Source organism: Camelina sativa, unplaced genomic scaffold, assembly GCF_000633955.1.
Source record: "Camelina sativa cultivar DH55 unplaced genomic scaffold, Cs unpScaffold00485, whole genome shotgun sequence".
Taxonomy (NCBI): Eukaryota; Viridiplantae; Streptophyta; class Magnoliopsida; order Brassicales; family Brassicaceae; genus Camelina; species Camelina sativa.
In genome coordinates, this window is record NW_010921708.1 from 171,821 (window position 1) to 185,710 (window position 13,890).

At 41.6% G+C, this 13,890-nt stretch overlaps 1 protein-coding gene across 1 annotated transcript; it reads left to right on the top strand.

Moving 5' to 3' along the window:
- Positions 1 to 7,746: 7,746 nt before the first annotated feature.
- On the top strand, positions 7,747 to 8,577 carry LOC104773194. Its single transcript, XM_010497771.1, has 2 exons — positions 7,747 to 7,783; positions 7,895 to 8,577. Exons 1-2 carry the CDS (start codon positions 7,747 to 7,749, stop codon positions 8,575 to 8,577), a joined length of 720 nt encoding a protein of 239 aa, XP_010496073.1.
- The last annotated feature ends 5,313 nt before the right edge of the window (positions 8,578 to 13,890 follow it).

A 13,890-nucleotide genomic window follows, 5' to 3' on the forward strand; every position in this document is an offset into this window, starting at 1 on the left:
TGTAGTGACCTTCAAATTAAGCCAAGTTCTCCACAAGAGCCCATCCATCATCAACATCCTTGTTGAGGAAGTTGCTATTACTAGCTGTGTCTAACAACATTATGATCTTAGGGACTATGCCGCGGTAGAGGGTGCTGAGTAATGACGCATTGCTGAATCCATGATGAGGGCACCGGCTGGCATAGCCCTTGAAACGTTCCCATGCTTCGCCAAACGTTTCATTATTCTTCTGAACAAAGCTGGAGATGTCATTCCTCAGCCTTGCAGTTATGGAGTTGGAGAATAATTTAGCGAGGAAGGCTTTTTTACAGTCCTCCCATGTGGTGATAGACTCCTTAGGCAATGATTTTTCACATAGGTGTGCCTTGTCACCTAGAGAGAATGGGAACAACCTCAACATGAAGCCATCTTCACTGACTCCATTGATTTTGGTTAGGCTGCAGAGCCTATCAAACTCATCTAGATGATCGAATTGGTCCTCCATTGGCAATCCATTAAAATTGTTGCTCTGGATCATCTGGATGAGACTACTATTGATCTCAAAATTGTTGTTAGATGGAGCATCTCCAGAATGTTGGATACTCAGAGACTACACTACCGCGGCGTAGTATGTTGGATGACCATGCCTCTTTGTACCCTAAGATCATGCATACGCCATGGCTGCAGAATGTTGGATGACCATGCCTCTGAGTATAAGTAGATGGAGCATCTCCAGCTCCAATGTTGGTCCTCTCTTGAGGGGCAGTTGGACCGTTTTGCTGATTCATTTCCACCTCAGGTTGTGGCTCTACTTGTTGTTGTACTTGCTCCTGTCTCGGTAACCAAGGTCTATCAATGTTTTTGATGAAGGGACTGAGGTGCTGCCTACCTTTGGATCGTTTTTGCATGCACAACCAAGTATCCGAGTAGATACTCGAAGGTCAACACGATCCAGGTGATCGGGTGACTGATCGGGTTGAACCTGAATCACAAAATAAACAAGCAGAAGAAGCAAACAAGTCAGTACAAAAATAAATAAAATAAAAAGAACTTGATCTAGCAAGTTTTGAAATCCTAAACGTAACAAATAAATCAACCAAATTGCAACGACACGAAAATGATAATTGGTTTTTCACCCAAGGTATTAATTTCCTATGCAGTTGTAGTACAAAGGGTTATCAATCCAAATGGTTGTTGTTCGCAGATAAGATGTGATCAGAATAATGCAAGTCAAGCAAAACAATAAAGAGAGTTTTGTCTAACAACCTAGAATGAACAGAAACAAAAAGAATAAAACAAACAACTACTCGACCGAGGTTCACGATGCATGCAATCGAGTACCGGATCGAGTATGTGGTCGGGTGACAAGAAAACAAGAACAAAATGATGAACAACTTGAGGCACCACACGATGCTGATGATCGAGTACCTGGTCGGGTTGTGGTCGAGTTAATGATAAAAGTTTAAACAATCAAATATGAAAGCTCCTAAGGATAGGGTAATTGGTTCATAAGTATTCCTAATCAACCTAGAAATTTTTACAGGCTGATAACTCTCTAATTTACATGTTTTAGACACCCTTTTTCATCTATGTTTTGCATTATATATACCCTAACCTTAGCATTTTTAGGTCCTTAACCTTAGGAATTTTCATTTAGGCCAAATAGGGTGCTGCATTGTTGCATTTATGCATTTTGGATGAAAACAGGTGCTTTGGATCCCAAAAAGGGGAAGAATGAGGTAAAACCCGAACATGTACCCGAAGGAGTGATCATGCGAAAAGAATAGTCCAAACCTTAACCCGATCAAAGAGGATCTGAGCAAAGAAAGAACAACCCGAAGACTTACCCGAGCATCCACACGACTCGAACCTCTTGCACAGCCTCGAGCAGATCTTCGGGCAGAACTGAGCAACTAGGTCAAAGGGGTTTCCATATATAAACCCCCTTTCTTTTTCTCGTCCTAGAAAGCCGCAGACACTCACGAACCAGAGAGCGAGAGCTTTTAAGAGAGAGAGAGAGAGAGAGAGAGAGAGAGAGAGAGAGAGAGAGAGAGAGAGCGATTTACACATTTTCTTACTTTGTTAGGATTCGATTTTTACTTCTTTTGCTACTCTTCCAGTTTCGATTCTGTATCCTATTTAATTTTATCTTATTTTTAATTCAATGCAACTTTCATTCGTTTATGTTTTTATGCTATTTACCATGAGATCTGAGTAGTGAATCAAAGTTTCTAAGGATGCCTTAGCTTGATTGTTTATTTTATAAAAATTTCTTTCTAGATTGGTGTTCTTAATGCTATTTTCAGGCCGAGAGGTTGAGAATAGATCTGGGGTGTTTTGCCATCGAGAGATGTTGTTGAAATGCTTGAATCAACCAATGCTAGAGATTTACTCACTTAGCCTAAGAGATTAGATGTGTAAGGAGTTTATTGACAATAATGAATCAGATTTTAATGTCTGCTTAGTCATGTTTCTCCAATGAGAGTTGGGTAGGGGAGTGACTAAGGTTGATTGTTTCTATCATGAGGGTGTTTTTAGCAAGGGTTAGAGATTCATTGTTTAGAGAATATTTGCTTGAGGCATGTGAGATATCCCAAATCGATCAGGAGCACTTATGAGTCAATTACCCCATCCTTAGGAGCTTTCGTATTTGATTGTTTAGCCTCTTATCTATGATACTAGGATTTTTGTGTCTCCTAGCAGGTCTCAATTAACCTTATGCAGTTGTAGTACAGAAGGTGTCAATCCAATCGGGAAACTTTACTAACAATCAAGATGCAATCAAACGGTCACAAGTTAAGCCAGATTAAAATGAGTTTTTGTCTAACAAACTTGAGTGAACGAGATGCAAGAACAAAACAAGTTTGCAGAACAAGAGCTAAAATGCAGTAACATAAGAGAACAAAAAAAGCTAAACATGAAGAGAAAAATGAGCAAGCTATTGCAACTAAAACAAAGAAGAAGCTTAAAGATGTAGAAACAATCAGATAAGTAGAGGCCTTAAGGATGGGGTTATTGATTTCAGTGGAGTCTTTTAATCTACCTAGAATGTCTAACAGAACATAATCAAGCTATCCCTAGACAACGAACATCACAACTTAGCTAATCCACTCTCTTGACATAAGCTACTCAGACTCAATCACTTCCAAACCTAACTCTCGCTAGAGAAACATGATTAAGCAGACATGACAAACAAGTTCATTCACGTCAATAAACACCCTAGACATCCAATCTCTTAGGCTAGGTATGTAAATCTCTGGTATTAGTTTGTTCAAGCATCTCATGGAACACCTTTTGGATGCTGAGATGCTTAAGATCTAATTCCAAATGATCAGTAAGAAATTAGCAGTAAGAACACTAATCCAGAAGGGAAATCAAACAATCTAAGCTTAGGCATCCTATTAGACTAAGATTTTTCACCTAATCTATCCCATTCTCAAGAACTCTAGTTCACTACTCAGATCCGGAAATCATCATCAAGGATGCAAAGCCAGAAAACATTGAATCAAGCATCATGAGACAGACAAAAATGGGATGAACAACTTTGTATAAGAAATCCAATGCAAAAACTCAATAAAATCCAAGCTATATGGATTACAAAGTCTCAGGCGTTTTAGGTGGCTAGGTAAACCTTAAGGAAAAGAACAAAAACGAGATGTCTGAGTAAAAACTTAACAAAACGTATTTATAGTAAAATATGGAAATCCCTAAAACATAAAACGACAAGATAGAGCGTCGGTTCGGGAACCCTTCTCGGATACGTCTTCAGAACAAAGCCAGGACGTTGGTTTAAGAGCGTCGATCGAGTCGCATCGTGAGAGTGTCGATCGAGTCAGAATATAGGAAGTTTGATCGAATGGCGGCTTGAGATCGTTGATCGAGTGGCAGCTTGAAATCGTTGATCGAGTGGCAGCTTGAGAGGTGTCGTCTGAGAGCTGCTTGAAAAGTGTCGTCTGAGAGCTGCTGATCTAGTCGCGTCTTGAGGGTGCTCAGGAGCCCTCCTGGGACGTCTTGGTCGAGTCGCTGCTAACATCCGATCGAGTGGGAGCTCTCGTTTGCGTGCAGGTCGAGTCGGAATTCAGAATGTACATTCATACACTAAAACGGCGATAACTCATGAACCATGACTCCAATTGGCTTGAAATAAACGGCATTGGAAATATAACTCAATTCCCTACAACTTTGGTGAAGACGTCAAAACCTGAATCTCAAAGTAAAATCTTCACTCGACTCGATCAAAGACGTGGAAAGTTGGGTCGCTCGGTAGTGTTGATCGAATCGCTGGACTGCTTTCCTGATTTCTGTTGCNAGGGAAATCAAACAATCTAAGCTTAGGCATCCTATTAGACTAAGATTTTTCACCTAATCTATCCCATTCTCAAGAACTCTAGTTCACTACTCAGATCCGGAAATCATCATCAAGGATGCAAAGCCAGAAAACATTGAATCAAGCATCATGAGACAGACAAAAATGGGATGAACAACTTTGTATAAGAAATCCAATGCAAAAACTCAATAAAATCCAAGCTATATGGATTACAAAGTCTCAGGCGTTTTAGGTGGCTAGGTAAACCTTAAGGAAAAGAACAAAAACGAGATGTCTGAGTAAAAACTTAACAAAACGTATTTATAGTAAAATATGGAAATCCCTAAAACATAAAACGACAAGATAGAGCGTCGGTTCGGGAACCCTTCTCGGATACGTCTTCAGAACAAAGCCAGGACGTTGGTTTAAGAGCGTCGATCGAGTCGCATCGTGAGAGTGTCGATCGAGTCAGAATATAGGAAGTTTGATCGAATGGCGGCTTGAGATCGTTGATCGAGTGGCAGCTTGAAATCGTTGATCGAGTGGCAGCTTGAGAGGTGTCGTCTGAGAGCTGCTTGAAAAGTGTCGTCTGAGAGCTGCTGATCTAGTCGCGTCTTGAGGGTGCTCAGGAGCCCTCCTGGGACGTCTTGGTCGAGTCGCTGCTAACATCCGATCGAGTGGGAGCTCTCGTTTGCGTGCAGGTCGAGTCGGAATTCAGAATGTACATTCATACACTAAAACGGCGATAACTCATGAACCATGACTCCAATTGGCTTGAAATAAACGGCATTGGAAATATAACTCAATTCCCTACAACTTTGGTGAAGACGTCAAAACCTGAATCTCAAAGTAAAATCTTCACTCGACTCGATCAAAGACGTGGAAAGTTGGGTCGCTCGGTAGTGTTGATCGAATCGCTGGACTGCTTTCCTGATTTCTGTTGCCTTTTGATGGTTTGGACATCCCCTAAAACACCTGAAACAACTCCAATATGCAAGATGCATGCAAGACCAATGCAAAGACTACCTAGATATGCATATTATGCAAAAAAGACTAAAAACAATACAAAGCAATGAGAACAATATACATGATGAAAAGGTGTAAAATATATACATATCAATCTATAACTCGATCCATTACCCGAACTGGTACTCGATCACCAGCCTCGTGTATACACTCGAGTTGTTCATCTTTGTGTTCTTGATTTCTTCTGCTATCTGATTACCCACTCGATCCGGTACCCGAATGCTTGCATCGTGTGCTTAGGTCGTGTGGTTCTTGTTTAATTTACTTTTTTTGTTTCTTCTAGGTTGTTAGATAAAACCCCATTATTGCTTGGCTTGGCTTGCATCGTTCTGATCACATCTTATCTGCTAGCATAACAACCATTTGGATTGATAACCCTTTGTACTACAACTGCATAGGAAATTGATACCCTGGGTGAAAATCCTGTTATCACAGGCCTCAAGCAATATATTCCCTAGACAATGAATTTCTAAATCTTGCTAATCTACTCTCATAACAATGCAAGTCAAGCCAAGCAATAAAGAGAGTTTTGTCTAACAACCTAGAATGAACAAAAACAAAAAGAATAAAACAAATAACTACTCGACCGAGTTTCAAGATGCAAGCAATCGAGTACCAGATCGAGTATGTGGTCGGGTGAACAACTCGAGGCACCACACGATGCTGATGATTGAGTACCAGGTCGGGTTGTGGTCGAGTTAATGATAAAAGTTTAAACAATCAAATATGAAAGCTCCTAAAGGATAGGGTAATTGGTTCATAAGTATTCCTAATCAACCTAGAATGTTTTACAGGCCTCAAACAATCTATTCCCTCGACAATGAATTTCTAAACCTTGCTAATCCACTCTCATAGCAGAAACAATCAACCCTAGTTACTTCTTTACCCAACTCTCGTTGGAGAAACATGACTAAGCAGACATTAAAATTCAATTCACTATTGTCAATAAACTCCTTACTCATCAAATCTCTTAGGCTAAATGAACAAGGGCTTCCTAAACATTACTTGAAGAAAGAAATGGCCTATAGAATTGGTGAGGAACTTGACGAGATTGTTGACCATGAAATCTTCCCAACTACGGCAGAGATAAAAGTCAACATCAATGATCTGGAACCTTTAACAAAGTAAACAATGGTTGAGTTTTCTGATGTAACGCCCCGACCGCCACCTTTTAGTGGGCCTCATGTCCACTTTGTTTAATGGGCCTCACGTATTCTTACTAGGCCCGTGAGCCCATCCATATACGACGGCTGGTTTGCTACATCCGGGAGGCTTTAAAAACTTGTAACCGTCCTTACAAATCACCACATGATCTTTTCCTGTGTTTTGTCCTCACTCGCACAGTTCCGACAACCGCTTCCCGGAAGGTCACCCATCCTGAGACTACTCCAGCTCAAGCATGCTTAACTCTAGAGTTTTCTCAGGACCGTTGACCGAAAAGATAAGTGCACTTTGGTGACACAGGTAGCCAAATCAATTCTTTTAAACCTCTCCGCAAGTCTCTGAAACCAAGGTGTCACATCTGACAACACTGAAGCTTTAGTCACCTTGGAGTACAAAAGTTTAAAGAAGCATTGCAACCATTGTCAAAGACTCTCGCACGAGAAAGCTGAATGTCATGGATTGGTGAGAAGAGATACTCAAGACAGCAAAACTCATCTTCCTCCTTCACGAGTGATCCCTAAGCCCTTGATAAAACCAAATTATAACCAAGTCAAAACCAGGGAACATCCAAGAGAGATGTACGCCTTCTCCGGTGAAAATGGCTGCCTACTCCAGTAACAGATGGTGGCAGACTAACCAATGGTGGTGATCGACGGTGGCCAACAAAACCGATGGGTCCATACTGTACGCTACTCCTCCGCGAGACTCATCACAACAATGACCACAACAACAATAACAATAGCTAAACCCCGACAACTCAACAATATATCAACGCCTCGATATCATCATCAACATCGGCAATCCCTTCCTCATTAACGAGTTAGGGTTTCTCTCCCCACAACCTAGCTCACCTCTCCCTTTCTTTCTCACCCAAACTCATCTCCTTCTCTCTCCCATCACCACCAAACCCTCTCATGGCTCACGATGGAGGCCACCACTGTTAGTTAGACAGTTATGATCCTCTAAGGATCTTGGATATATGTTAATATAGAATATCCTCTTAGTATAGATATGATTCTATCGCCACATTGTATTGTATAAATACTGTCTCTCTATCAATGATAATACTCACGGAGTTTACATTATAACATGGTATCAGAAGCCCTAGCCTACTGCTAGTTGTTTGCTCGATCCATCTCCGCCCTCATTTTCTCGCTGCTCTGTTTTTCTCTCGCTACTCTGCTTTTCTCTCCCTCGTCCCCTGTTTCTTCTTCTTCTCCTCCTCTTCATCTTCTTTCTCTCCTTCTTTGTTTAGCGCCACATCTCATATCATGGCCGACGAAACACCAAAAACCGACAAACCATTCGGTATTTCTCAGATCAAGGCATACATTCCAATCACCCTTGACATGACTAAGATGAATTACGACGTCTGGAGATAGCTGTTCGAGACTCATTGTCTCACCTTCGGCGTTCTAGGTCACCTCGACGGTACGTCTACTGCAACTCCGGCGACAAAGCAGCAGTGGATAGAACACGACGGCCTCGTCAAAATATGGATCTACGGCACTATTTCAGAATCGATCCTCAACACTGTTCTCAAGACCAAAGCGACTGCTCGTGAGCTTTGGCTAACTATCGAAAACTTATTTCGCGACAACAAGGAGGCCCATGCTATGCAATACGACACCGAACTGCGAACCCTCACAATTGGCGACTTCAGCTTCGTAGAGTATTGCAAATGTCTCAAAACACTTTCTGATCTCCTCGCTAATGTCGACTCACCTGTCACCAACCGTCAACTTGTCATGTACATCTTAAACGGCCTGACCAACAAGTTCGACTCCATCATCAACGTGATCAAGCACAAGACACCATACCCCTCATTCACTGTTGCCCGCTCAATGTTACAACTGGAAGAGGATCGACTCTCCAAGCATGTGAAGCCAGCCATAAGCCCACCGTCCAACACTTCATCACCTGACATCCTATACACCACTACTGAACAACACTCTGGTCGCGGTTCATCATCTGGATACAACAACCGTGGCACACATAGAGGTCGCGGTCGTGCGGTCGTCATAACAGAGGAAGGGGTCGTCACAACAACAATTGGTCGTACAACAACCACCCATGGGGCTATGGGTATCCACCATACCTAACATCTCCACATCAATCACCATACTTCTCGCCTCCACCTCCCTACTACGGCTCTCCACCTCACATGACTTACCCCGCGGCACCACCGGTCAACCCCGTCGCTCATCAACATTGACAACATGGTGAGGCTCATGTCACGAAAACCACCACACCGTTGACCTATCTCCCAGCTGCGTTGACGAACGCATTCCAGACCATGACATTGCAAGACCCTAATGCTACATCTTGGGTCATGGACACCGGTGCCACCAACCATATCACTGCCCAACCAGGTATTCTACGTCCTCGTTTTAATTCGAGTCAATTACCTTGTGTTGTTATGGGAAATGGATCCGCGGCTAAAGTCACTCACGTTGTTAATGACCTCCTATCCACACCCTCTCGTACTCTTCAATTTCGCAATGTGCTTGTTTGTCCTTCCATCATAAAAAATCTAATTTCGGTTCGTCGTTTTGTCACGGATAATAATTGCACTGTTGAATTTGACCCCCTTGGTTTCTCTGTTAAGGATCTACCGACAAGGACCAAACTCCTCCGTTGCAATAGCGCGGGTCCCCTCTACTCCGTGACTTTGACCACCAACTCATCTCCGCAAGCCTTCCTTTCAGTTCCTCCAAGTGCTCAACATTGGCCATCCAGGCGCTGATACTCTTTATCGTTTTCTTTCTTCGAACAATATTTCTTTTAATAAAACCGACTTGACAACATTGTGTCAAGCGTGTCAACTTGGCAAACACATTCGTTCTCCATTTATTTCATCAAACAGTTCAGTTCTTAAAACATTTGATCTCATTCATTCAGATATCTGGACTTCCCCTGTCCCAAGTGTTAGCGGAATGAAATACTACCTTTTACTCTTAGATCACTTCACACATTTTATTTGGGTATATCCATTGCAGCGCAAGAGTGACACATTTAGCAAGTACGTATCGTTCGAAGCATATGTCCGCACGAGGTGCTTGCCTTAGTCCATAGAGTGACTTATGTAGTTTATAGACTTTCTCTTCGCTTCCCTTTGTTACTGATATATCGTGGTTTTTAACCATGATATAAGTGTGCTTTTTGAGTCTTTTGATTTGTTTCTAGGTTGTTTTTGAGTCTTTACAGGTTATTTAGGAATTTGGCACGGATGGAGCAATATGGAATAATTTGGATCATTTTGGAGCATTTTACCGAAGGAAATCAAGTTGGAATCGGATCAGAGTCGGAGCATCGATCGACACCACACAAAGGAGCATCGATCGACACTCATGTTTACCCGAAAAGAGAACAAGAAATTGGAAGTTTTACAAATTTGTCCAAAGTCTTCTACAATTGCAACATAAACCCCTGGACGTATTTTGGGATGTATATATATATTGGTTTTGGGTTTTAGAAACCCTTAAGTTATCTTCTAGCAGTTTTTGAGAGAAAGAATATTGAGAGCTTTTGGGAGAGATAGATCTGAATTCTTTGTAGAGAGAAGATTTCTTGAACTCCCTCTTTTACTTTTTAATATCTATTGCATGTTATTCAGAATTATGATTTGTGCTTTATTTAACATGTCTGAGTAATTTGCTTGTTAGGTTTAGGGTTTTTCATAGGGTTTTTATGATTTATTAGATCTGAGATCTTTAGGGTTCTTATTCTTATATGATCTTCATCCTTGGTTGTTCTTCGCAATAATTCTTGATTGATCACCTAGAATTGTTATCTTAGGGAAATAAATTGATATGAGAATATAATTGTTTTCCTGATTAAACCATTGATGAGCAGAATTGTTTCTTACAAAGAGATTTGAATTAATAATTCTGTGAACTTATCTAAACCTGTTTTTAAAGCTGATTTATTACTTAGAATTTTACAAAGAGATTTGGATTTTCTGGTTTTAAATTTAGATATTATTTGCAGTGAGAACTGATTTAATTTACCAAAAGTTTAGAGTTCTAGATCTGATCTTTATTGCTTGAACCTTAATTAATTTATCTGATTTAATATTTCATAATTTCCTGAGAAATTCCCTAGGCTTAACTCTTTTGATTTTCTGAATTTACAACACTTTCATTTAAATATTTGCATTGCTTTTATTTTAATTTAATTTAACTTGTTTAGCGTAATTTACAAAACTCTATAATATATTGTGTTTGATCTTGAGTCTCTGTGGATTCGACCCCTAAGTACTGCAGTGATCTCTTGTTTGAGAGAGTAGCTCTAGGGATTAATTTGAGCATATCAAATTTTGGCGCCGTTGCCGGGGACTCTCTGATCTACCATTAGATTTGAGTTTTTAATTTCGTCTAAACTTTTTCTTTTTATTTTCTACTTACACGTTTTTGTTTTTCTTCTCTTTGGTGTTTCAGGTGCATGCCTCCTAGACCTCACACAAGGAGCAACAAGTCTGGTCCTACTGTGAAATTTTTCAAACCAAGAGTTGGGAAAACTTGAGCGTGAGAACAGAAAAGCAGCTAAATCTCTGAAGATGGTTAATACGATCATTCTGATGCGTGATGAGGCTGGTGTTTTGAGAGATCAAGAGGGCCACTTGCGCAATGAGCAGGGCCAAAAGCTTGATGCTGAAGAAAACGTGATTGCTGAACCTATGCAGGCTGTCGTGAACCAGCAAGCTGGTGTCATTGATGATCCGGATCTTGGTGTCGATCGACACCAACCAGGTGGCATCGATCGACACCCACCTGCTGCAGACGGACGTGGAGCTGCCAACCACGTACATAACCCAGTTCGAAGACAGGAGCAGAACCGGGATCTGATCAGGACCATTGCTGACTATAACCGAGCTGATTTGGTGTATGAGAACAGGTCCGCTATTGTTCCTCCTCCATTCCAGAGGAACGATTCTGAGTTGAAACCTGCGTACTTTCAACTAGTTGGGCAGAGACCTTTCTCTGCTTTGCCCAATGAGAAGCCCTTGGACCACATTGAGCATTTTAAGGATCTGGTGACTAGCATCAAGGCTAATGGGGTGACTGAGGACTACATCTTCTGCAAACTCTTCCCTTACTCACTTGCAGGAGAAGCATCTCAATGGTTGAAACAGCTGCCAGCTGGATCATTGACAAGCTGGCGTGATGTCAAGGTGGCCTTCCTTAACTACTTCTATGATGATGCAATGTCAGATGAGTTGAGAATCAAGCTGTCTTCTTTCAAGCAAAGACCAGATGAAGCTTTCAAAGCAGCTTGGGTGAGATTCAAGGCTTACCAAAGGGACTGTCCACACCATGGTTTCTCAAAGGTTCAACTGCTAAGTATTTTCTTCAGAGGGTGTGACTGGGAGTATCAGTTGGCTTTAGATGCTGCAAGTCATGGGAATTTCAAGACAAGATTGCCAGTAGATGCTGAATTGTTGATTGAGAACTTAGCTGCTAGCAATAGTACTAAGAGAGCAGATGCTGAAAGGAAGAGATTACATGGAGGATATGACTCACACCAGTTAGCTTCTGTTAATGCTAAGCTGGATTCTGTGCATAATCTCCTTGTGGGTAAGAAATCTGTTCATTTTGCTGCTGAAGTTGAGACATATGAGCCAGAATCTGATCAAGGAAATCATGAGGAAGAAGAGGTGAACTATGTCTATGGGAATCAGGGGCAGAGGTTTGGAAATCAGCAAGGTAGTAGGCCTTACAGTGGAAACAGCCAGCGCAGTAACTTTCAGGGCAACTCTTCTGGTTTCACACCCAAACCTGAATATCAGAAGCAGCAACAAAACAGTGGATTCACAAGGACTTATGGCAACAACTCATATCAGTCTCCACCTCCTAAGTCAGCTGAAACTAGTAAGATGGAAGCTATGCTTGAGCAGCTTTTGCAAGGCCAAGAGCAAATGACAGTGACTTTCAATGGGAAGCTGGATAATGTCTACACTGATCTTAATGGGAAGTTTGAAGCTTTGAACATCCATGTCAAGAAGCTGGAAATTCAGGTTGCGCAGACTGCTGGGTCTGTAAAAAGGCAAGAAGGTTATCTCCCTTCAAGAACTGAAAAATCCTAAACATTCTTGCAATGCAGTGACTTTGAGAAGTAGCAAACAACTCCATCCTATACCCCAGAAGAATCAAACTGATGATCTACAGGAGTTGATTGATATAGACGACGAAGAGGATGTTTCTGCTGAGCCAGTATCGACCGACACACATGGGCATCGGTCGGCACTTAAACCATGCGAAGTTTCGGACAAAATCCCAGAACAAAGCGTCGATCGACACCAACCAGGTGGCATCGATCGACGTCAACCACATACAGAAACTGCGAATGTGAAATCTTCTACTCCAGTTGCAGAAAGAGTTTACACACCTAAGGTTCCATTCCCCAAGAATCCAAGGAAGTCTAAACAAGAGCTAGATGATGCTAAGTGCAAAGCCATGATGGATAAGCTTATTCTTGAGTTGCCTTTGGTTGATGCTGTTAAGACTTTTCCAATGCTTAGGAGATATGTCAAGAGGATGGTAACCAAGGATTTTAATGTTGAGCAAGGAGTTATGATGATATCAGCCAAAGTCAGTGCCATCATTCAGAACAAGATCCCAGAAAAACTTCCTGATCCAGGGAGCTTTGTTCTTGATTGCACTATCTTCACTGACAGATTTGCTAGATCTTTGTGTGATCTTGGTTCTAGTGTCAACCTCATGCCAAGATCAGTAGCACTCAGCTTGGGAATGACAGAGTTCCAGCCTACTAAGCTCACTCTCATCCTTGCTGACCGGTCCGTTCGTATTCCAGATGGTGTTCTTGAAGATGTTCCAATTAAGATTGGTGAGTGCTTGATACCTACTGATTTTGTGGTGTTAAAGTATGAGGAGGAACCCAAGGACCCTCTTATTCTGGGAAGATCATTCTTAGCCACTGCTGGAGCTATAATTGATGTTAAGAAGGGTCAGATTGGTCTCAATATTGGTGATTTACAAATGCGCTTTGACATGAAGAAGCTGGTTAAGAGGCCAACCATTGATGGCCAGACATTCTATGTAGACGCATTGTCTAATCTGGCTGAAGAGATATTCCAGGAGCTGCATCCTGAGGATCCATTAGAGAGAGCATTGGTTGCTTCTGCTGAAGAAGCTGAGCATCTAGATGACATTGCTGCTGGGCATGTCAAACTGCTTGATGCTAATGAACAAGTGAAGAAGCTGGTTGCACAAGAGGAATTGGTTAGTACTTCTTCACAAGCTGCAAAGGTTTCTGATTGGAGTCTTGAAAAAGCTCCAAAGCTTGATCTCAAGCCACTTCCTGCAGGTTTAAGGTATGCATTTCTAGGTGAGAACTCTTCTTATCCTGTTATTGTTAGTGCTTCCTTAAACAATGCAGAGCTCACTTTATTGCTA

Bases quoted from the DNA above. Each gene is read 5' to 3' on its own strand.
- LOC104773194 (XM_010497771.1), top strand. From the start codon at position 7,747: ATGGCCGACGAAACACCAAAAACCGACAAACCATTCG. The intron at 7,784-7,894 runs GTATTTCTCAGA...TCGGCGTTCTAG, and splicing joins AAAAACCGACAAACCATTCG to GTCACCTCGACGGTACGTCT.